Source organism: Grus americana, chromosome 1 (genome assembly GCF_028858705.1).
Source record: "Grus americana isolate bGruAme1 chromosome 1, bGruAme1.mat, whole genome shotgun sequence".
NCBI classification, from domain to species: domain Eukaryota; kingdom Metazoa; phylum Chordata; class Aves; order Gruiformes; family Gruidae; genus Grus; species Grus americana.
Window position 1 is genome coordinate 197,398,143 of NC_072852.1, and position 23,706 is coordinate 197,421,848.

Below are 23,706 nucleotides of genomic sequence, written 5' to 3' on the forward strand. Positions count from 1 at the left end.
AAGACTGAGGAACAAATGCAACCCAGAAGAGAAGTTTTCTGCTCTGCGGGGCCTTTGCACACCCTTATTATTCCTCCTCCCAGCCTGTACAGCCTTGCTCAAAAACCTCTTCGGAAAGCTTTTGGAAAAACATCGACAGTAGTCTTTGTTTGAATCAGCTGGAAAAAATGTGCTTTCCAAAACATTTGGAAAGGCACAAAAATGACCTAAAGAAACCCTTGGAGGTTTTCCTGGGCTCAGGGCTCAGGCAGACTTGTTCCTTTGGATTTAGCTGCGGTGCTTTAACCCGTCCCTCCATGTTGCACACTGTCACCCTACTGACTTGAGTGTATTTGGGCTTCTCGCTGAGCTGCTCGGCCCGTTGGACTGGCTGGAGTGGGAGGTGTGGGATGCCAGGGCCAGGCTTCTCCTCCTTCGGCCCTGGAGAGGACCCAGCGAGGTGCTGGGAAGCTGCGTGCAGCCCACGTGGGGTGAGCGATTTGGTTACCCTTTCCAAACCTCACAAACAGATGACCTCATCGCCAAGGCAATCTGAAAGTAGCAGGAAAAACAAAACCTGTCAGCTTTTTGCCACATGCTTTGGAAAATCCCTCCCAGTGCTCCGGTCGCCACGAGCTCCATCCCAGACAAGCCGAGCATCTGGCGGTGCCTCAGCCCAGGCTTTTGCTGCCAGCCCCGTCTATGGCGGTGGTGCATCAGAACAGAAACAAGACTTACAGCTTCCTCAGGACAACTTCCAGCACTGGCTGCTGGGCCTTTGAGAGGACTGTGGGCACCAGAAACACTGGGGCCTCCACAGGGGCTGGGAAGAGTTGGTTTGTTTATTCCAGTGAAATAAATTCTGGGGAGAGAAGGAAGGAACAGGAGCTGGTACCACGTGCACCACTGTGGGTTGCACGGGTCAGGGTGCTTCCACTGCTCACCTTTGTCCTCTCCCCCATCTGCTCTGCTGTCTGCCCCTGCCAGCTCTTGCTACAGCTCCCGGCCCTTTCCTGCTCCCTCCAGTGATGCCCGCGCTCTTGGTGGTGCCAGCAGCAGGAGCCATGGCAGCAGCAGGTGCCCCAGGGGCTCTGGCACCTTTGCCTCTCTTGTCCTCTCCTCTAGCCCTGCCAGCTCAGTGTCTCTTCTCACTCATTTTACTCCAGTGCTGATTTTTCAATTTTGGAAGATTTTGGGCTTTGACCTTCAGGGCGATGAAAGAGCAAATGCATCTGACATCAAAAGGCTCCAGCTGCACTGGGTGAGCTGCTGCGCTGCGGCACTCGAGGCGATGAGCGCAGCGTGTTTCTCTGCACGTGGCTCCTCCAGGCTGCAGCCACAGGGAGACCTTCACATGGTGGGTCATGGACAGCTGGCCCTGACTGTGTGAGACTGCATGTTGTAGATGAGTGATCACCCTTGGTCAGACCAAATGTCCATCCGACCCTACGGCTTGTCCCAGCCAGCAGCAGATGCCATGGGAGGAGGGTGAGGACAGGGGGAACCCATTGCAGCACCTCCCCAACCTCTCCTCCTGCTTTTGGGGACCTGAGGGACCCCCCGAGCTGGAGTTAATGTCTCTGTAGGCAATTGCATTTAAATTATTTTCCTTTCATGATTTTTCCTGCCGTGTTTTGAAGCTGTGGCCAGCACTGACAGCCTCCTGTGGCACAGCTCCATCCTGTAATGACACGCTGTGTGAAAAGACCTCTCTGTTTTGAAGCTGCTGCTTCCTGTTTTCGCTCCATGCCTCCAAGGTGTTGGCTGGGAAGAGGCGGTGAACAGTCATGGCCTGTTTGCCATCCCCAGGCCTCCACTATCACCTCTTCCTTCAGCTGGGCTGAAAACCTCTCTTTTTTCCTGATATTGCAACCGCTCCATACCTTCGACTACCCCCGCACCCACCCTGCCCCTTCTCCTCCTTGCTGAGGGCGGGGGGGAGCAGAGCGTCGTGTGGCAGCCCAGCTGCAGGCACGCTGTGGCTCTGCCTAGCGCTACGATGAGCATCGGGGAGGAAAATCTTCCCTGAGGGGCTTCCCCACAGTTACAGCACAGCACTGCAAACCCCGGTGCTGAGCGAGCCGGCGGGGACCTGCTGCCGCTCGCCCAGAGCGCTGGGCAGGAGATTATTATGGAATCGTTGCACGGTAAAGCCTCTGAGCTGCTGGGTGCCCTCGTGCCGGTGAAGCAATGCAGCGCGGTAGACTGGCCCACACGCAGCCTGAAGTAGGACACTATGGGTTTAAAATAATGTCATTCCATAAAGCTTTCTGGCTTTACGAGGCAGGCTGTCGCACTTGCCAGTTGGTGCGGAGGCTGAGAGCCCGTACCTGGCCCAGGCTGGCACCTCCGGCTGCCGCAGTGAGCCGCCGGTGATGGATTGCCGCACAGCCGCACCGGCCGCCAGCGCCAGGCCGGGGGCAACGCTCACACCCTATCCCAAAGCTTTTTGTGCATCTGCTGTCAATGTTGTGATGCCTTTTTTTTTTTTCAGTGCCCTTTTCTTCTGCATACAGCCAGTAACTTAGAAGCACGCAAGATATTTTTAGACCTAACTTTGAAGTGCTTCAGGTCTGCAAGTGAGTGACTCAGCTGCCAGTGCTATTTACTTTAGTTTTGCATTCAAACTGGGCAATTACAGCCTTGAATGGCTATTTAGAGACCATATTTTCTTGTCATGCTGTCATACAGTTTGTACGCGGCATTGTCTGTAACGAAGCACTTTGCACACCCAGGTATGTGTTTAAAGGCTTTCCAAAGCAGGTGGAGAATAAAGCCCTGGGCTGTCACACCTCTTTCCTCCGGCTGCTTGTAAACCCACCTTCCTGTGCCCTTTGTAACGCCACCTTATCTCAAGATGATCCGGCACGCTCTGCCAGGGATGCTCCCCAAGATGACAGCTCGGAAAGGATTTGGGTCACGACTGGAGCGTAAGGTGGCATTTTCTCCCTAATGAAAGTCTCTCTCACAGCTTTTTCCTTTCAGAGGAAGAAATCTCCACAGCTCAGAGAGCCATTTGTACTGGTTTAATGATGCTCAAGACATTTATCCTGGGGAAGGGTTCTGCCTGAGCTCCCTGTTTGCTTCAAGCCCACTTATTTATAACATCCTTTCCTCCAGTTCTTGAATCTTTCACCTGCACGAACATCTCTTTTATATCATCTTTATTGAATGCAGTTAAGTGTAGCTCATGGGGTTATTGAATTACAGGCATGAACTTACCAAAATGAGATAAATCACTCATATATTAGCCTCTCTCTATTAAACACATTTCACCCTGAGGCATTTTTCCATAGAACAGATACTACATATCAAGCGTTTGAATACTCAAAGTAGCTAACGCGGGCTTCTCCCAGCAAGAAGGCACGCAACGGGAATGCAGCAGCCCTCTCTGAAGGAAGTTTTACTGCCTCAAATATTTATTAGAAATAACATCCTCCATGCGAGGCTTGAACGGTAAGAGCTTGAGACGGAGCTTGAGCTTCATTTGCTCATATCGGATTCTCTTTCATGCGATGCAGAATTAAGCGGTGATGTGCGCTGGCCATCACAAGGCACCGCGCTGCAGCGAGTCACCGCCGGTCCCTGACACCAGCCTCTGCCCAGCCACTGGCATGGAGCGCAATGCTCTCCCGGGGGTCACTTACCAACGTGCCCCTGCCAGACACCAGCTTTGCCCCCACAAATCACCACCTGTGAGATGGTTTTGGTCTTTGTGAGACATATTTGAGCTTGATTTGGGAGAGGCAGCACTGGGAAACAGTGATGCCATTTGGGGATGTGAAGGGGACTCGGCTGCATGCTCGGCCCCCGGCAGGGTGGGGAGCAGCAGGTCCTGGTGCTGCTCAGCCCCAAACCACATCACCTCCTCGCCCGCCCTGCAGCACCCTCGGACTCATGCACCTCCAGAGCATCTCCAGACCACTGGTTTGCCTTTTTCTCTAGTTAATTTTCATTCTAGCACTTGTTTTAACTTCTCTTACCATGGCCTCACCTTTGGTATTTTCACAGTCCACATCATATCCAAGTTTCCTTCCCTGCCTTGTGGTTTGACAGGTCTTGGGGTTTGGGTGGATTTTTTCCCCTCTTGCATCACCCTGTCTGAGTTGGAAGCCTGAGAGGTTTCAGTGATGGTTTATTTGGGGGATCCTGATCCCAAACTGCATCTGTTGACTCCAAACCATCAATGCTGTAAGGTCACTGGCTGAGCTTCAGCCCAAGGTCCATGAGGTGAAGGCACAAAATCTCTTCCCACCACTTTGCTGGGAGAATGCAGAATCTTTCCTGCAGGTGTTGGGCTTCTGCAGGGAAAGTGATGCAAAACCACCTCCCTTTTTGTGCATGTTTGTCCAGGTACAGAACTCAACACGAACCATCAGCGGCCTCTTGCATCACTCTTGCAACTAAAGAGGGCTGATGTTTTTCACTTGTTCAGGCTGCTGAAAAATGGCCAAAATCTCTGCAGACATTCCCTTTTGCTAAATGCTCCTATTTTCTATTATTTTCAGTAGAGCGAAAGTTTGAATTATTTTCAGATAAAAAGATTCACTGAAATACAAAGAAGGGGAGAAAATAAATACATATATAAAATAATCTGCCCTGATAAATCACCATGAAGATTAGCAACTTTTCAGGAACAGGCACATTCACTGGAGCATTGCTGGATCCTTGCTCCTTATGCACAGGATTTTGTTCTGAATAGCTCTTGGATATTCACTTCTTCCCTGGGAGGGTGGTGAGGCGCTGGAACAGGTTGCCCAGAGAAGCTGTGGATGCCCCCTCCTGACGTGGTTTAGGCCCAGCCGGCAGCTGAGCACCACGCAGCTGCTCGCTCACCCCTCCCCAGCGGGATGGGGAGGAGAGCGGAAAAAACAATGGCAAAGCCTCGAGGGTTGGGATAAGGGCAGTTTACTGGGACAGTAAGGGAGAGGGAAAACAATCAACAACAGTACTGATAACAGATATTCACAATGGGTGATAACAGAGAACAATTTACCGAGCCAATGACTGACCAGACACTCAGCCCATCCCGGAACCACACCAAAAACCTCGCCGCCCCTCCCCTGCCCGACTAGCCCCCCTTTTATGGTGAGCATCACGTCACATGGTATGGAATAGCCCCCCCGGCCAGCTTGGGTCACCTGTCCTGGCTCCTTGTGAAATTAACTCTGTCCTTGCCAGAACCAGGACACCTCCCTGGAAGTGTTTAAGACCAGGTCGGATGGGGCTTTGGGCAACCTGGTCTAGTGGAGGGTGTCCCTGCCCATGGCAGGGGGGTTGGAACTAGATGATCTTTAAGGTCCCTTCCAACCCCAACCATTCTGTGATTCTATGATGCTATGATTTATAACCTCAAGGAGCATAAACTACCCAATTTAAATACTACTATTTAATGAAGTTGCCTCTCTCAAGGAAAATATTTTTTGCCATCAATTAATTAGGTTTCCAGCCAGTGGAAATGGTTTTCAGCGTGGATGTTTCACTTTTTCTCTGGGAATGCCTTTAACTAAGGAATAAACTGTAAAACTGATAACAGTGATGACATCTATGTATTATATTTAGTGTCCTCTGTCCACAAAAGAAGTTTTTCTGCCCCGTTTTGCAATGTTCTGCAAGACTGTGGTGGAAACAAAAACTGCACCACCCCTTCTCCTGCCTGAGCCCCTGTGTCCTTCAGGAACCCCCCAAACACAGCAAATCCCATGAGCGGCACTTCTGGCTGCAACACCCTTGGGCCATCCGCAGCGGGATCAGCTGCTGCCCGTGGGCACGCATGTACAACATGCTGAAAGCAAACCGGGGTGGGAGCTGCCTGTTCATGGCCTTTTTGTTCAAACTGCAGGTTTGTGACACCTTATACCCACTTTGTCTTCCAAAGCCAGACTGCGGCTGGGATGTTCCCCCTTCCTTTGAGGTATGTGCATGTTGCTGGTTTACAGACACCGCGTGGTGCAGCACGGGTTACTTCATTAAACACAAACCTCAGTGATGCCATTTCTTCTCGTTCCGAGTGAATTGGATTCCATACTTTTAAATTTCTGTTAAAAAAAACCCAAATAGACAAACATGACAGACAAACTTTCATGCTTATGTTTTATGTTGATCCATTTTTCACTGTCTTCTCTCCTGGTGGAAGCTGAAATCGCTTAGAGCCATCTACCAGCCTGTAATATTTTAACCAAAATCATCCATCTCGTGTAAACATGATGCAGCTCACAGTTTGTCAGAGCAGCAGTTTGGCACCTGTGCCACCCATTTCCCCCATGACTGCATCTCACCGTGACACACTTGGGGTGCTGCACCCATCAGAATTTGCCAGGCAAGGGCATCGCAACGAATCCCGGGGGGGGCTGAGAACAGGACGGCGGCTCCCAGCAAACACTTAACTTCAAGCAACAGGGGCCACCCGGTGCTCTGCAAGGCAGCTGTACTCCATCGGGTGGTCTCCTCCTTTCGTCCCCGTGTGGGCAATTTGATCTGCCTTTGGGTGTCCATGTGCTCTTCAGCTTTTCAGTCGGGGAAGAGGAGGTTTTCCAGCAAATTGGACCTTCTGATGGTGGGTCCCTGCAGCATTTTGAGGCCATTGCCTTCCTGCTGAGCCCCATGGTACAGATCAGCCAGCATCACTCACCAGCGCCTCGCTGTCTGTGGCTGCTACCTTTCCTCCTCCTGACCACCACCGCCTGTGCCTCCCGGGGAGCTGGAGAACCGTGTGATTGCAGATGACAGCCTCACCGCTTCCCCCATGGAGCGAGGGTTGGATGAGATCTGATGAAGCAGCTGCTCACCAGCCCCAGGCACCATCTGCCCATTGCTCAGGAGGCGTAGGCTGCTCTGCGTCCCAAGTCCCCGAGGAGCTCTCCCAGCAGAGCCCCCAGGGCAACTGGGGTGGGATTTTCAAACCAGCTGGTTTCGTCCAGCATGCGAATAAATTCCATGGATATCTTACACACCTGCATGGCTGGTGGTAGGGGCACATGTATTAGGAGCTTATGTAGGGATTGCTAAGTTGCTGGGCTGGGACATCATACTCCTCTTACCTTTTCCTGATCTTGGTTTGGGTTGGAAGGGACCTCAAAGATCATCTAGTTCCAACCCCAATCTTCTGAAGGTCAAGTGGGGCAGAGAGCCAGGGCAAAGCCCGAAGCCTGTGCACAGAGGACTTCAGGGGTGCCTGAGCTGTGTATGAGCTGCCCACACTGAGGTTAGCACACCTCAAAGCACGCCACGGTGATCATTCCTGGCACCCAAACACAGAATTTATCCCCAAAGAACCCTTCTCCACAGCTTGCTGGCTATCTCCGTATTCTGATCTACAGGAGCACATGGCTGAAGCTGATGTGGAACATGCCAAACAATTTATTCTGTTGTCTTCCCTGGCAGTTAACAGGAAGAACACACTAAGGTAGAGCTTGGCTGGTGTAGGAAGCCTTGCAGGTCCCTACGTATATTTGAGAAACACTATAAACAGCAAAAGAAATTTAATTTAAAAAGTTGATGGATAAGAAGAGCTCTATGCACACCCTCCCAGCATCTTGTGGGAAGACCAGCCACTGGATACTAAAGGCAACCCTGCATAAACTGGAAACACAAATGTGGGGCATGGTCAGATTTTGGCACGGTGACTCAGAGATGGAATGAGTTCCATTAAAGATGTGAGTGTTATTAACGTCTGTGGTGGGTTGACCCTGTCTGGAGGCCAGGTGCCCACCAAAGCCGCTCTATCACTGTCCATCCTCAGCTGGGCAGGGGAGAGAAAATATAACAAAAGGCTCGTGGGTCGAGGTAAGGACAGGGAGAGATCACTCACCAATTACCGTCACGGCCAAAACAGACTCAACTTAAAAAAAAAAAATTAATCTAATTTATTACCAAGCAAAACAGAGTAGAGTAATGAGAAATAAAACTAAATCTTAAACCCCCTTCCCCCCACCCCCCCTTCTTCCCAGGCTCAACTTCATTCCCGATTTTTCTCCCTCCTCCCCCCCAGCGGCGCAGGAGAACGGGGAATGGGGGTTGTGGTCAGTTCATCACACGTTGTCTCTGCCGCTCCAGCGTGGGTCCCTCCCACAGGGTGCAGGCCTTCAGGACCAGACTGCTCCAGCGTGGGTCCCCCATGGGGTCACAAGTCCTGCCAGCAAACCTGCTCCAGCCTGGGCTCCTCTCTCCACGGGGCCACAGGTCCTGTCAGGAGCCTGCTCCACCATCATCCTCCATGGGCTGCAGGGGGACAGCCTGCCTCACCATGGTCTTCTCCATGGGCTGCAGGGGGATCTCTGCTCCGGTGCCTGGAGCACCTCCTGCCCCTCCTTCTTCACTGACCTGGGTGTCTGCAGAGCTGTTCCTATCACATATGGCCACTCCTCTCCCTGGCTGCAAAAACTGTTCCTAGGTGGTTTTTTTTCCTTCTTAACTCTGTTACCCCAGAGGTGCTACCACCATTGCTGATGGGCTCGGCCTTGGCCAGCGGCGGGTCCATCTTGGAGCCGGCTGGCATTGGCTCTGTCAGACACAGGGGAAGCTTCTAGCAGCTTCTCGCAGAAGCCACCCCTGTAGCCCCCCCACTACCAAAACCTTGCCACACAAACCCAATACACCACCTCACAGGGTAAGACAATACCTCTTCACCTTCTCACATAGCACGTTTGGGAAAGGTGTAACGGTGCCTTCCATAAGCATCTGCTCAGGCTTTTCAACTCTGATCTCAGCACCCCTGTAGCCACTCTCCTTACACAAATCCCTACTTCATCTCCCTCCCTTCGTCCATCAGCTGGTTGAGTTTCTTATGTAGCTGGTGGGGTGGCAGAGAGGCTGCTGCTCCTCAGACCCTGTGGGTAAAGCATTGGACAAATCCAAAGGTCCCATAGATAGTAAGCAAGGGCTCGCTCCGAGCACATGGCAGCTTTCCCACATCCCAGGCTGAGGAAACAGAAACATTTCCTGAAAGCGGATGCTGTAAAGTCTATCTTTGGCGCTTCTGTGGGCACGGGGTTATGTGCTGAGATGCTTAAATAACACGTGCTTCTTGTGCTGGCCCTTTCTTACCTCCCCTGGCTCAGGTGGAGTACCCAGCCCACCTAAGTAGGACCAGAAATGCAAAGGGATAAGCTTAGTGCAAGGGCCAAGGAAAGACACCCTAATCCTGGCAGGCTGAAAAGTGCTTTTCAGTATCTTGTGACGTGGGAGCTCTGAGAGCAGTGATGGAGCTTGTCCAGATTCCCACCGTGGGCTGGAGCTGGTGTGTGTCACCCCAGGGCAACGGCTTCATTAACATCAGTGCTGGTGCCAAGCTCTACGGCACAGGATCCCTTTAACTAAACAGTCCTCTGGAGATAGCCGCCTCCTGCCATCGCTGAAGCCAAACAAGATAAAGGCTGCTTAAAATTCTCAAGGAGAGGAACTTATCGCAAGAGTCCTGGTGGAAGAAGCAGCTTTGTTTCTGTTTCTGTTTTGCTTTCAAAGGGTAAGCACCTTTTTCTCTACTGCTAGAGCGCAGTTTGTACATCCCATCATTCAGATGTCTGACACGTCGTTTCACAAAATGTTCTTTATCCATAGCTGTGACAAGCAAATTACACTGAATTAAGCTCATCTACCTTGGTCTCAAGGGACGCTATTAAGCTGTCTCAGAACTGGCATCCTGAAGCACTGCCACCACTCAGCCTAGAGGAAGACGCTGAGACGTTGCGCTACCCAACAAAAAAGGGCTGCTCTACTCAGGGGTGTAACCAAAATAGCACGTAGGGAGCACCACCATTACTCAGTCCTTCTGCAGAAAATAGACTCAGCTTAAAAGAGCAACGATGTCTAGTCCAAATGGCACGTCTGCAACTTCACCACTGGCTCCAAGAAAGAATCTGTCTCTCCTTTCTGATACACAATAACCGATACGAGATCCTGCAGGCTCCATCCCACCGTTATCATCCTGCTCGGTGGCAGTCAAACTGCCTAACCGTGCCCATAAAATCATCAACACCCACCATACATGAGAGGCAGAGATCACAGCCTGCCTTTTAGCCAAGCCAGGATGGGCTTGGGGGAGATACAACAGGAGCTGCTTATCGCTCAAAGAGCAATTTCAGAAAGAAATCAATGGACACTGGGGAAGTAATTTCTTCACATAAAACCTTCACTTGCAACTGACTCCAACCCTTGTTCTCACTAACTGCCACCTCTGCTGCCATCTGAACAGGCAAGAGACATACACGAAGGTGAAAACAATAGGAACAGCTTCCAAGATCCTTTCTGACAGAGCTTAAGGCCATTTCACATGGCATGGCTAACTCCTGCATGCTTGACTCACACTCCACTCGTGCTTTGCTGTCTTCTTGTTTCAGCTGGCAAAGGAGAGTTGAGTTGACACCACTTCGTATAAAATACCATCCTAACGATCAGAAGTAACAACATCCTAACAATCAGTCTCACAGAAATGTCCTGCTCCGTGTTGTGGAGAAAGCTTTGTGCAAAGCTACCATGGATGTGGTAGTGACAAGACACTTGGGCTGCCGATGGCCCTCAGCGAAGAAACATGGAGGAACTCGCTCTTGTCTTTCGGAGGACCCCATCTAGCACAAATGAGATGCCAAGGACTGTGACACTGTTTGAACAGGCAACGGCACATACCTGCCACCTGCATTAAGCATCTCCCCCAAGAAAGCAAAGCGTGGAAACATAAATCCCATAAAAATTAAGCATTGCACACAAAGTAAAAAGGAATTTGGAGAGATGCGTCTGCTCGCTCCTCTCCCGCTCAGGCCTACCACCCCAACTGCTTGAGGAGTTTGCCACCTACAAATGAATCACCCCAGACGAGACTCTGCCCAGCAGCGGCTTCAGAATGAACAAAAGAAAGCTGAAAGAAAACCTGAACCCACACTGGCCAACCCCTCAGCTGGACGTTGCCTGGGCACTGCCACAGGCAATTCAGTATTTCCCACTTTATATTTACGCAGAGGAAGGAGAGGACAGAACCAGTCTCATTCCCTTCCTCAGACGGCTCCTCCCTTCTACTGCTGCTGAAACCCTCTTTAAAAGGGGTCATTTATTTAAAGTTATTTATTTCTTCTTAAAGAGGCTGGGTTCTTATCAGGTATGATAAATTCAGAGGTGCCACAAGTCAGGCTTGTGCCAAGGTGAACGTGCTACAGCGTATTTATCCTTCCATCAAGTTAAGCTCATAGCCCCTTTTTGACATAAGCCTGTTCTAGAAAAACAATTTGTTCTTTAATCAGAGCAACAAACACAGGCTCCCAGACTCCAGCTATTTGAAATACACCCAGACTGGTCCAGATAATTGTTGGTGAAAAATGAAAAGCTTTGAAGTTCTTGAATCTAGTAACAAACGCTGAGCTAGGCAAGGGACGAGGCAACGCTCACACGCCGGCTGCTGCATGCCGAGCTGCTGGCTCCCTCCCGGGAATTTGCAACTCTTCCATTGAATGTTCTCAAAGGAACTTTGTTCTTCCTCCCCTTTCTGTAAACCTCATGTAAAAATCCCCCCCCCCCGAGCAAAACAGGGACAGGATTAATTTATTATTTATTTTTTTAAAACAGTGCAGGAAACTAATTTAGAGCCTTGCACTCAGTATTCCTAAAACCAGTATTAAAAACCTTCCTTGATGCAGAAGATCGTTTATAATTGTCATGAATATGACAAGACTAACCTTATCTGCAAAAGAAATATGGTCCATCATGAAGGTATTGGAGGTTATACCAAGCATTGAAAAACCTTTTCTTTCCACAGTTCTAGAGAAAGAAACCTTAAACTCCTCCTCCCAAACGACCAGCTGACTCAGACATCAGAACAAGTCAAACATTAAGATCTGACTTCCCCGTATTACCTCAGTTTAAGGTAATCTGCAATGTCTACTAAAAATGGAGTCGAATGAAAGAAATTACTGCAAATGGAATAGCAGGCTATTTAGAACTAAATATAGAGTATAATTTAGTTTTGTTATAATTAGTTGATAAGCTACATCTTCATCTCAGATACCTTCTTAATAGGAAAATTAAATTCAAGTGCAAACTAATGGCAAGAGTCCTTTGGTTAGTTGGATGTATTTCCCTTTGCAAAACTGAAATTAAAGCAAGCCTGCTACTTTTAAACAGAGCATTGGACTTATCACAATATACTGATATCAAATAAGGTTTGCATTAATATGAATATTAACTACAATACGTTAATATAAATATGCTTTGATAAGAAAGTAAAAAATCTAGGCCAATAGTACTTCAGCCAAAAGTTACTCTTGTCACCGTGTCAGTACCTGGTAAGAGTCTAGAGATACCAGACAGGCAAGGGCAAAGCCTACATACAAATCAAGGAAAGGACCAACAAAGGCTTTCATCTGAAAAATAAAAAGAAGTTTAAGGCACTCCCACCTATATATTTATTTTTATTCCAGAAACTGAGGAAAGTCAGATTTTGACAACACTTATGTCAAAATGAAGAGGGTATCACAGTATAACTAAAGCAGCATAAACTGCACTCAATTTTTTTATTTAGTTTTAAGTCTCCTAAGTACTTAAACCTCTACTCCGCTCAATTTCGTCTTCACCTCAAACATCATTTGCATTGCCGGCTGGCTACCCATTTGGTTTTTCTTTTGCTCTCCACCAGCAGCTCAGCGCATTTGAATGGATCATCCTAGTTGATATTCACACTACGTGAAGCACTTGCGGAAAAAAAAATCCTGCATACATTTATGTCATAAAATCACGGTGTGCTATAAGACACCAAGATGAGTTACAGAAACCTTAGAAGAACTATTCAGACAGGAACGTCTCTCGATTTTGTAGATGAAAAGGAGCTGTCTGATCTATGAAATGTAGGTAGTAATAAACCCACGTTCGGTGTATCTCCAGCTGATCAGCTACATGTAGCAACAAGGGTAATGACGTTTCATGAAGGCACTCTATTTTTTCTCCTATTTAGAAATAATAATAAAAAAATCCTTCTCAGCAGTTAATGGCAGCCTGCTCGCTTGCAAGAAAAATTCCTGTCAGATGCTGTTTCTCAGGACTCAACCCGATATAGATGTACGATGGGGGAGCGGGGTGCTCTTGTTGATAAAAAGGAATACAGGCAAAGGTCATATGCAGATTTATGAAAAATAAATTTATTACATAACACCTTGTTTTAACAATGTTTGATTTTTTTTAATTCAGAATACTTGTGTCATTCATGTAAAATAGTTTGATACAGTACATTGTATGTAAGTTTTTCCTCATAAATTCTAAGGCTCTCCTAACACCTTGATCCTCTGCTGTAGGAATGGCACCCCTAAACAACGTGTGAACATTTAAAAAAAATAATTAACTGAACAAAATTTAAAATCCACTACACCAAGCCGGTTCTCAAAAATCATGACGAAATATCTGAATGGATGCCGCACCTTTTTAGGAAATATCATTCATGCTTTTTTAATCCCAAAGCATGCTCACAAATCATTAACACCAACAGGAAAAAAAATAAAACACTGTCTATGACAATCATTTTAGTTTGTTTGCTGAACCAAACATGTTTATATCAATGACAACATACTTATTTTACTATCAAATAGCAGCTTTAATACCAGTCAAGTCATAGATTTAAAAACAGAAACTTATGTTGGAAATTAATCTTTGGGACATTTGTAATTGCTGGAAAAAAACGCAAACGTTTTCATGTTCTTAAAAAAATCTCATCGTAGCAATCGCGTCGGTCATAAAACATTGATCTAGGTGGAAAATGAACCAACCCACAAAAGTCACTAAAAATAAACGTCTATCAAAATTGTCTCAGAGTCACGGTTAGTTTGCTTTTTTTGCCATGGTAACATATACTGTATGCTTCAAGTACCAGTTCAAAGATGTTGTGTACTATTGGTCAGATAAAGTTGTTACATCAAGAGAATTCACCACATACGACAACAAAAATGCTTGCCCCTAGCACATTTCACAGCTTCAACTGCTACAGACTGTCACTGAAAAAAATGCATCGGTCAGTCTGAACCATGTCAAGTAAACTATGGAAGTAGCATATCCACAACACAAACTGTGCTAGCACTTTCTTTTCAAGTCTAACCCCAAAAACAGGTACAATTCGGGAGCCACTACTCCCCTCTGTGGAAGGGGGTGGATCGTGGCGATCGGACAGGTTGGAGGTGTGGTTGTACAGTACATTCTCGTGGCCCAAGCCGGGTTCCAGGCAGGCAGCTGCGCGGCCGGTCCTGCAGCATTAGCAACAGTGCATTGACGTTATTGGGACGCAGCTCAGTACCGATGTGTCTGATGCGAGTACTGTGGCGGCTGCTGGGAGGTAGTTGAATACCCCATGCTGCTCTGTGGCTGTGATGTGCTTGGTCCGGGGTTGGGGTAGGCAGCATGGGGGTTGGAACGCTGCAGAGAGGTAAGAGCAGAGGAAACGCAATCCTTCATAACAGGTACATCGCAAGACAGTCTCACCTACCGATTTATCTCTTCAAGAGGTACTGAGCACACACAGTCTCAAAGTGGCCGCACTGCCAGGCTTCTTTTCACTTACGCTGATTACAGCAGGGGCAGGTTTGCACATCAGGAATATCAGATTAGAAAGTGACAGTTACCACCCTTCGGTATCCATCCTAATTACCTCCTGTGATCCTCCTGCATGTTACAGGAGGCTACTACCGCTCACAGCAGTGGTTTTCTCCACCTGCTCCCTTCCCTTTACCGAGAAGTAGGTTGGGGTGGAGGTCTGACGGTGCATCTTACTGCTGCTGAGGCACTCTGCGTTATTTGGGAGATTTTCCTATACAAAGGATATGCTTGCCACGCTTTTGTGTGACCTAGGAGTAAAGGCTGAGAGTGCTGCGTTTAGGCTAAAGCGTCATCTAGCAGCAGCCTACCTCTCCTTCCAGTAGTTGTAAAAGACAACAGCCACAGTCTTCTCAGTGGAACCAGATACATCAAGGGGAAATGGCCGTAGGCTGTGGCTTGGGAGGTTCGGGTTGGACATTAGGGAAAAAACTCTAAGAGGCTAGCACAGCACTAGAAGAGCTTGCCCAGAGAGGCTGTGAAGTCTCTACCTATGGAGGTTTTAAAGACTCAGCTGAACAAAGCCATAGCTGACCTGATTTAGCATTAGCAACAGTTCTGCTTCGAGTGGGAGACTGGGCTAAGATGGTCTCCAGTGGCCCCTTTCACCCAGCATTTCTAAAATTATTTATAGAGTGGAGCATGCATCACTGCCATAAACACTGAGCAAACCAGCAACTGCCTACTTCAATTTTAGCCTACAAGTTATTTACACATCACACATCATAAAGGAAAAGATGGACTGCATGTGGGATTTTCAATCTGAGTATATGACCACTTAGTAGCATTTAACATGTCACTAAATTAAAACGGAATAGTAATGTAATGAAATTGTGTTACGTTTATGTTAAGGTTTACACACACACACACACACAAATGTAGTGTTTAGAAACTGCTATTTAACTTCTAACTCTTGATATCGCAAGATGTATTATGATTGTTAGCTAAAGCTGCTTCTAGTTAAGGTCTGGAAACATCCTTATGGTGAATATTCCAGGATTAGGATGTTGCTACCAAGACCTGAATAGACAAAACTATGGTGACCCAACATCCTGAAAAAGTAAAATATTAAATTAACTTTACAGATTTTATAAAATAAATTATAAAATAATAAAGAACGCCATTAATTTTTTCCTGCCGTTTGGCATTAGAAGAGAAGCTATAATAAGGATGCTGAGGCGATGGCAGAAATCAAAAGGCAAACTCACTTGGTAACGTATGCTCATGGGACTGAGCTAATTCTCTAGGGGTGCGTAGTGCGAAGGGGAAGAAAAGTCTGGACCCGCACTCAGTGCCGGCAGGAACAAACCAGCACTGCTGAACTGCAGCATTAAAGCAGTGACTGCACTTTCGTGGCATTTCCCCTTCGCTCTTCACAGACGGACCAAGTCACTCGCCAACAGAAGTGCCACAACTCTGCGTCACCCTTCTCCGTATAACAAATATAGGATGTACTTCACAGAGCAAAAATCCCTAAATATTCTTTTTGCCCAAGCGTGGCTCCTGTGTGTAGGAAACTATCACAAGTTTAACTATTTAAAAACTGACCATTCATCTCAGTTGTAAACACTTTCTGCATCCCAACTTCTAAACCAGATCTTATTTCAAGATGGAGGCAATTGAAAATCATCAGATTCTTTCATGACACCCGGTGCAACAAATGGCTTCTGTTGAAGAACGAATGTGAATATCCAGTCCTTTCTAAATACTATTAAACACCCAGAGGTTTATCACAAGCAAAACCTCAGAGTAGTGGAATTGCTCCAGCCTGTTCAGTCACATTGTCTTTGGAAATATCACATTGTGGATTTAAATGAGAAGGCAAGGAAGACTGTGTGCCATGTGTCTACTATTTTTATGCATGGCAGAAAAGGATACAAGGTCAACTTGCTCTGCAGAGACTAATTTGACTTCTGAGTGGATGGAGAAACTGTCTTAGTGTGTCTTGCCCAGGAGATGGCAACCCTTCTTCACAAGCTTTATACGGGGAATTTGAGCAAATTAAACGAAGAACAAAGGAACAGGTGTTTGATTAAAACAGAGGGCTGTATTGTAATATTTGTTTGCCATCTCCTCAAGTTGCAGGATCAGAAGCAAAAAATGTGAGGAATTTTTTTCAAGGAGATCCGAAACCACCAATAGGCAACTCAAACTGCTTTTGTTCCAGTGCCAGCAAGTTCAGATCTCCTCCCTTTGATTACCATGTTTTCCAGATACCTTAATTGGAACAAATCTACCTGCTGCCTTCTTGCAAGACTGGAGGGGAGATGTTTTGGTTTTGTAGAGGTTTTGTTGGTTTGTTTGTGGGGTTTTTTTGAAAACCAGATGTTTTACCTCCTAAAGAGACAGCAAAAAGATTAGTGAGGAGCAGTCAAGCTACCAGTAAGAGCTCCTGAGATAGCAAAGTAGCAGTTATCACTATCTGAAGCCAAAAGTATTCTGAACTTACATTTGTTGACAAGGGCTGCCCCCAGCTACAGTCCTGGGAAGGACATCTGAGAGTACAAAAGTTTTGATGAGCATGAGCTGAAAACAAACCAACATCAACTCCTGCCAAAGCAATCTGAGTCTTCTCACTTCTCAACTAGCAAACCTCAGCTCCTGCTCACAGAAGTGGAAGCCGAAGTTTGTCCAAACTGCCAAGCTACAGTAGCAAAATGAGGTGAAGGGTGTGTAAATAGGGCATATAAACGGGGCTCCCTGACACGGTATGTGCAACCGCTGCATCAGTCTCATTAGATACGTGGCTCAACATGAGGGGAAGATTAAGAGAGAGTTGCATTTGCCTTCTTAAAAATACACGCACAGAACAGAAGTAGTAGTAGGAGCCAGCTAAAAGGCCCAAACAGCAATCAAATTTGCAGCTTGCCAAATTGAATGGGATGAATGTCCTGTAAAGGAGTGCTCTGTGATGCACAACCCAACTAAAAGACAGACCATATTTATACTTAGAGGCACCCCACACTGCAGCACTATAGTTAAGACTGACCACTGTTTGAAACAGCTCTAAAAATCTTTATTGTTCAAGGAGAACAACTTGAAAACTGATTGCTGTCGATGTCCTGGGATTCCATCCAAGACTCTCTTCTAATTGGCCTTCCGCACTATGCACTCCATGTGAACCAGTATTTATCAGTTCCTGCAGGCTAACGTTTTCACCAGCGTGCCTCCTCTTGAGATCATCTACTCCCCAGGCTTCCAAAATCTGCCACCTCTCTAGTTATTCCTATGCATGTCATTTGAAAAATCTTCCTTGTTCCTCTTTTGTAATTCCTTAGCTTGCATTAACTAAAGGTTCTGTTGTCCTCTCTTCTCCACCATCTCTGGGAGTAACCTCATCCAAACACACAAATGCAGGTATCATTCCCTGGGATGACTCAGATATTCTCCTCCTCCAGACTTTTCTGATTTCCTAATGTTTGACCAAAAACTCAAATGCAGGAAGGCTAGAACACAGTTTTCAAGCTTTCCTCAAGCTTTTTTTCTACACCCCTCCTAACTCTTCCTCACTTGATTGCCACCACCTCACGTGTCTCTTCAGATCTGTAATACTGGGCTTACTCAACCTGGAATCTCCTTTGGTCTTAAAAACAGAGATTATGACAGCATCACGTCAAGTCTTTCTGTTTGTCTTCCAAAATACTGCTTTCCCATCCATTTCCCCAACTAAAACACTTGTTCAGATTCTTATTTCACATCTTGTTTACTGTGATATCCCTTGCCCCCCAGCATTACAGGCTTGTTCAAATATGGAATGGTATTTTTAGGTGATACAGAGCACAGCACAACAGGCTCCTGGTCCACAATCAGCATTCCCTAATATGAAGGTAATAAATTAGTAATTGCAATAATCTCTGATCCTAATTTCATTGAAACTGCTAACTTAAAAAGCATCAGCATATCAATTTACAGGCAAACCATCAACTAAGTGCATCTGAGAGATGCCAAAAAAATACTGTTACTACAGTGACATTTACAGAATTACTTTTTCAGCTTAAAGAAACACTGTTGTAAGCATGACAACCAAACACACAATATATGAATAAAACAAATAATAATACCTGATAGTCTGAGGTCATAATAAGTCCACCTGAGGTAGTGGTAGGAGGAACAACTCTCACTTTTTTCAGTGGGGGTCCCTGTGTGTGACTGTTGTCTTGGTTCCCTGGATGACCAGTTCCATTAGTATGGTTATTGCCCTGCTGCTGCTGCTGGTTCTTCTCAATTGTTTAAACACAAAGAAAAATTTCAACTCAAAAGCAGTACATGAAATAACATGAAAACAGGAAATAGTGTGAAAGCCAGTGAAGCATGATGATACTGTTCTTCTAGTACTTACTTTGTCTCCTTTATCATCTGGTTCTTCTTCTGTTAAAAATTCTCGTTTTGGGTAAGGGATTTGACAACCTGCAAAAACACTGCCCCCCAAAAAAGTCTATTTATCACTGTATGAGAACAGAAGGGTTAGACCCGTAAGATTCATACTTCACCCATGCTAGTTTCAACTTGCCTGAGCCACAGTCTAATGCCTGTACCTAGTGGAGTTTTCCCTGTCTTACTTTCATCATATTCTAAACTTAGTAAAGGTTTTCACATTTATGTTTTAATCTTCAGTTGCCTCTTATACACTAATTTAAACTCCTAATAGTTTTCATGGATTCTGGTAACTGGTGACCAAACTGGTGGCTGGAAAGGTGTACCACCTGTTAGGTACCTGCAAGGGCACAAAGAGCTATCTTAATGCAGCTATAACGTAATTCACAATCTCAGGAGTAACTGAATATACTCCTGGAAACTCCACTATTAATAAAACCACCTGGAACAAAGTTTAAAAATAACTAGAAATTTCATCTGTCAATTCGAATCTCATGGTCCATGTGAATTTGCTACTGCTAGCGCAAGTGAATACTTATCTGCCCTCAATCAGCAGAATGTATTTATAATAAAGTATCTGTACACCTGTTAGCATTACTCATTGCATATTCACATTAAAATGCCAACTTATGAGAAAAATAAAGCCAAACACTGTCCTAAAAGCAGTTTCTGCAAAAGCAAATCATTCACGTGACAACATGAAATCACAGAGACAGGTCAGGAGCTGCTATAAATAACCCAGTAGGTTTTAGTGAAATAATGTCATTTTTCATTAATTGCTTATTAATATACATACCATATTTTTATAAATTCTTGCCTAGATAATGGTAGAGAATCATGCACCTGATATGCTAATAGTTTTCCTAAGATGATGTGCAACCACACGCTCTGGCTAGTCTTGGGGGGGTGGAGGAGGTGGGGTAGGGGACAGGTTCATTTTTAATGACTTAATTGTCTCTAAGTTTTCTTCCTTTTGTAAATCTCCCAGTGCAAGAAAAAAAAAAAAGGAGCGTCTACAGAAAATGGATTTAAGTTGTTAAGGATGACAGCACAGAGACAGAGTTGACTTCCCCCACCCACTGAATTTACAACAAAGGCTAAGACAGAAAAATGTAAACTAATTAGAGAGTGTCATCTGGCATTCTGGAGCAGAGAAGTGGACCTGCGGGCACTTAGCAGTTGTCTACAAAGATCTGTAGCATGCATAATCAACCTGTCAGTGAATAACAAGATTAGTGCTGCGACTAATAGGATCAAAGTTCCATAAAGCAAGAGATTAATAAGAATGCTACTTAATTTTAAAAACCACAAATGGCATTTTAGTGGTTATAGCTTTCCTTGGTTGTTAAGACAGTAAGCATTTAGCTCAATATTCACAAACATATTTCTGGCAGAAGGAAAGCACGCATTTCCAAAGCATCTCTGGATGTACTGATAGGTTAATAAACTGACCACTTACTCAGCTGTGGGAAGAGGATCTTCTAAGAAATAGGGATCCTGCATAGCCTGTTCTGAGGTAATTCTCTTTATTGGATCCATAGTGAGCAATTTCTGAAGCTGCACAAAACAAAGGATAACAAAGCTCTGCATTACCAAAATTGTTTACAGAAACTTCATTGTATTATTTCTGAAAGACAAGCTGACACAAGTGTCTCTGAACTCAAAACCCTAACCATAAATGGCATAACCACATTCTTCTCTCTTGTTAAAATAGTATCTCCATTTCCCATCAAAGAATACCTATTTTTACTTGCAAAGCCCAGGACACTCCGTTAGTTCCAGTCACAAATGTTCTAACAAAAACTTTCAAAGCATTTCCAAAACGTACCAGCACCTTTAATGGTCTGTTCACTTCCCCCAAGAAGGTGTAAAGTGCACGCATTTAGCCTGGTTTCTTCAACTACACTGCACTTAAGAGGAAGCATCATCATATCCTTTTAAATTCAAACAATTCTTAGCAATTAATAAGCAAAAGCAATTCCATGTCCATTATTGCTCATTATTTAGTATTGTCATATTAGTACATCTCCATTGTCATCCATAGTATTTTAAAAATGTTATATGAAGTCACTCCTTAGAGAATCTTTATGCTGTAAAATAAAGTGGTAATCAACATGTTCAAAAAACCCCACCTGGCCAGAAAACTTTTTATCACCCATTCCAGTATGTGCTTGTTTATTCTGACAGAGATGGACTCTCGGACACATCTGTGTGCCACATGCTGCTCAAAAGAGCAGTTGTGCAAAATCTTGAATTTTAGTTGATTTTTTTGCATGACCTGATGCAAAATACTCAGGGAAGCTGAACAAGCTTTCTCCTGCATGAGTACATTGAGCCTAAGCACTGGTGCTGTTTCACTCTCAGTGTAAGACCTTGGCCTTTATCTTCTGTAACAACTGCTCAATCAGGTATCAACTACGTGAAAACAATCTTTCCAAAATGCCTGTGTTGGTTAAAGCCAATGAAGATGACCACAAAGTATGAATATACAGAAGACAAGGCAAAGTATAATAGTTTACAAAATAGTTGAACTCAGTTCAACTAGAAATCCAGCAAAACCTTACCCTTTGAGAAAGCACATTGTACTCTCACTGGGAAGCGTTAACAAGGGGCTAAGCAACACACTAGGTATTTCCCCAATGCCTAACTTTAAAAAAAAACCAAACCAGCATGCAAGATGTTTCAGTAACAGGCAGAGTAAAAATCCTAAGGTAATACACAAATGAAAATTGAATAAAACTGACCTAACCAAAGTGAAAAATTAGTATAAAAAAAGTTATAAACATTGCTACTTAGAAGTACATGCTATAAGAAATGCTTAGGATACATAGCCAGAAACTCTTCTTGAGTAACTTCCAATACCAATAACAGACATGAAGTCTAAATTCAGCACAACAATAAAGATTGAAAGGTAACTCTAAAAGCTGGTTTTACTGTTTGTACTGGTTTTACTCTTCTGCTCTCATTTTGTGCCTATGCAAACATTTCGGAAGCTGTCTGGACTTTCTACATTTGTCACTGCAGCATCTCAACAGTGATTGTCAATAAAAAACACATGAGAAACATCATGCTCTCTCCACGGGTGTGAAGATTTTTCTCTAGTTTAGGAATAGCAGACCAGAGTGATTTTATTTAACTCTAGCACTGAAATAGCAGGGATGCATTCTAAAAGTAAATGTTTCTTATTCAAAAGGTGTGGTGTACGTGCATTATTTCTTCCCATCCACCCAGCATTTATTTTGTGGAATACAGCTGTGCTGGACAAGCAACACACATGGGCAGAAGGAGCTTCAGATACTACACAGAACAAGGAAAAGAGTGAGTTTTCGTGTTTCACCATGGAATACAGCATCCAAGGCAAAACTACACCCTGATACATTGTCAAAGACAATGACTTGTAAAAGAAATGCTACACTTCCAACCTATAGCTTTTTTTTAAATCATGGAACTAAGAATATAGGCAGAAACTACATATGCAAATAATACTCATTTCACATTTGCTATTCATACTTCTCATGGGATTAAATTCACCTTTTTATAAAGATCCAGTGTTGTGAAGTACATCTGAACTGGTCATCCCTTTCGCTAGCTATTAAGTGAGCATATACAACCATTAACGCAGACCTCCATGCTGCAGGCAGCTAAAGTTAGAAAGTACATTTTCTCTCCTCAGCCTTCAGTTTTAATGGCATGGTTAAGAATATAATAAATATGTATTACCACCATCAATCCAGTTTTGTTTTTCACATCATCAGACTCACAATAAGTTATTTCAGCTCTCCCAGTCTGCATGTAGTCTTTTAAAATATCAGTTTGAACAGAACAATTCTTGTTCTCTAAAAAGCTCAAAAAGCAATCCCAGGAGCCAGAAAAGAGGAAGGCAAAAAAATGTGAGAGAATTGCCAACACGCTGAAAAACATCACAATCAAAAAACTTTGCAAAATTCTGGCATCATTTCTGGCGATTAGGTTATATGGCTGTCCATCACATGCTGACATGATGTCAACAAACATCATAATCAGCAACAGAAACCAGAAACCATAAGCAAAATTTAATGATTGTGCAACCATTATCACCCAGGGGATCAAAACTCCTGTTTTGCCCCCTTGTTCAGGTGCCAGCACAGAAGTGCATCTTCCACCTATTATTACAAATATTTTCTATTTTAAAAACTGTTCAATTAAAATATTACCTGGCTGAATGACATAATAAAAATGCAGTAAACTTTGATATATCAAGAATGAATGGGACAATCACTGCAGTTGATAGGGACCAAAGTAACCAAAAGGAACCAAATGGAAGATGAAGCATCACTCAATGAACCAGGATCAGCAGCCACATACCCATTTTCTAGGGCATAAACAATTAAGTAGGGAGAAAAAAAAAATCAGGAAAGCAGAAAAAAATGTAAGCTGCAAAAGCAGGAAGGAGCCAAAGTTCTCTCATGTAACACATCAGTTCCGCATGTGAAAAGAGACCATGTGCATGACTGACTGTCAGTAAAGAGAAAAAAAATCTGGTTAATTCAAGTTGGGAAATCAAAACATTTCATTTTTGGCAATGACAACAATCTCTGGATTTACTAGTCCTGGAATTATTAGTTCTGGCATATGTTTACAATAGTAGATGTAAACAGGTTTTTTTATCCGTTCTGATGCAGAGAGTAAAATGGCTGTGAGACAGCTTGTGGAAGAGTAAGATCTTGGAGTATCTCTGGAAGAACTGGTACCAAGAGATTTGCTGAACTTGTTCAGGGTCTGGTGGAGGGGCCTAAGGCATTCATCTGGAGTTCAGTC

At 44.8% G+C, this 23,706-nt stretch overlaps 1 protein-coding gene across 8 annotated transcripts in view; it reads right to left on the reverse strand.

Annotated features, from left to right (window-relative positions):
• Window positions 1-13,076: 13,076 nt before the first annotated feature.
• Window positions 13,077-23,706, reverse strand: part of CDK8 (cyclin dependent kinase 8) — an 86,165-nt gene continuing 75,535 nt past the window's right edge. For 5 of the 8 annotated variants that reach the window (XM_054848810.1, XM_054848828.1, XM_054848845.1 and 2 more), the window contains 4 exons: window positions 20,369-20,466; window positions 18,875-18,953; window positions 18,597-18,755; window positions 13,077-14,358 (listed from right to left, as the gene is read on the reverse strand). In XM_054848810.1, the coding sequence (XP_054704785.1) occupies window positions 14,233-14,358; window positions 18,597-18,755; window positions 18,875-18,953; window positions 20,369-20,466 (462 nt within the window). In that variant the 3' untranslated portion in view covers window positions 13,077-14,232. The remainder of the gene's footprint in view (window positions 14,359-18,596; window positions 18,756-18,874; window positions 18,954-20,368; window positions 20,467-23,706) is intronic. The other 3 variants (XM_054848820.1, XR_008580015.1, XR_008580014.1) reach the window with 3 other exon arrangements.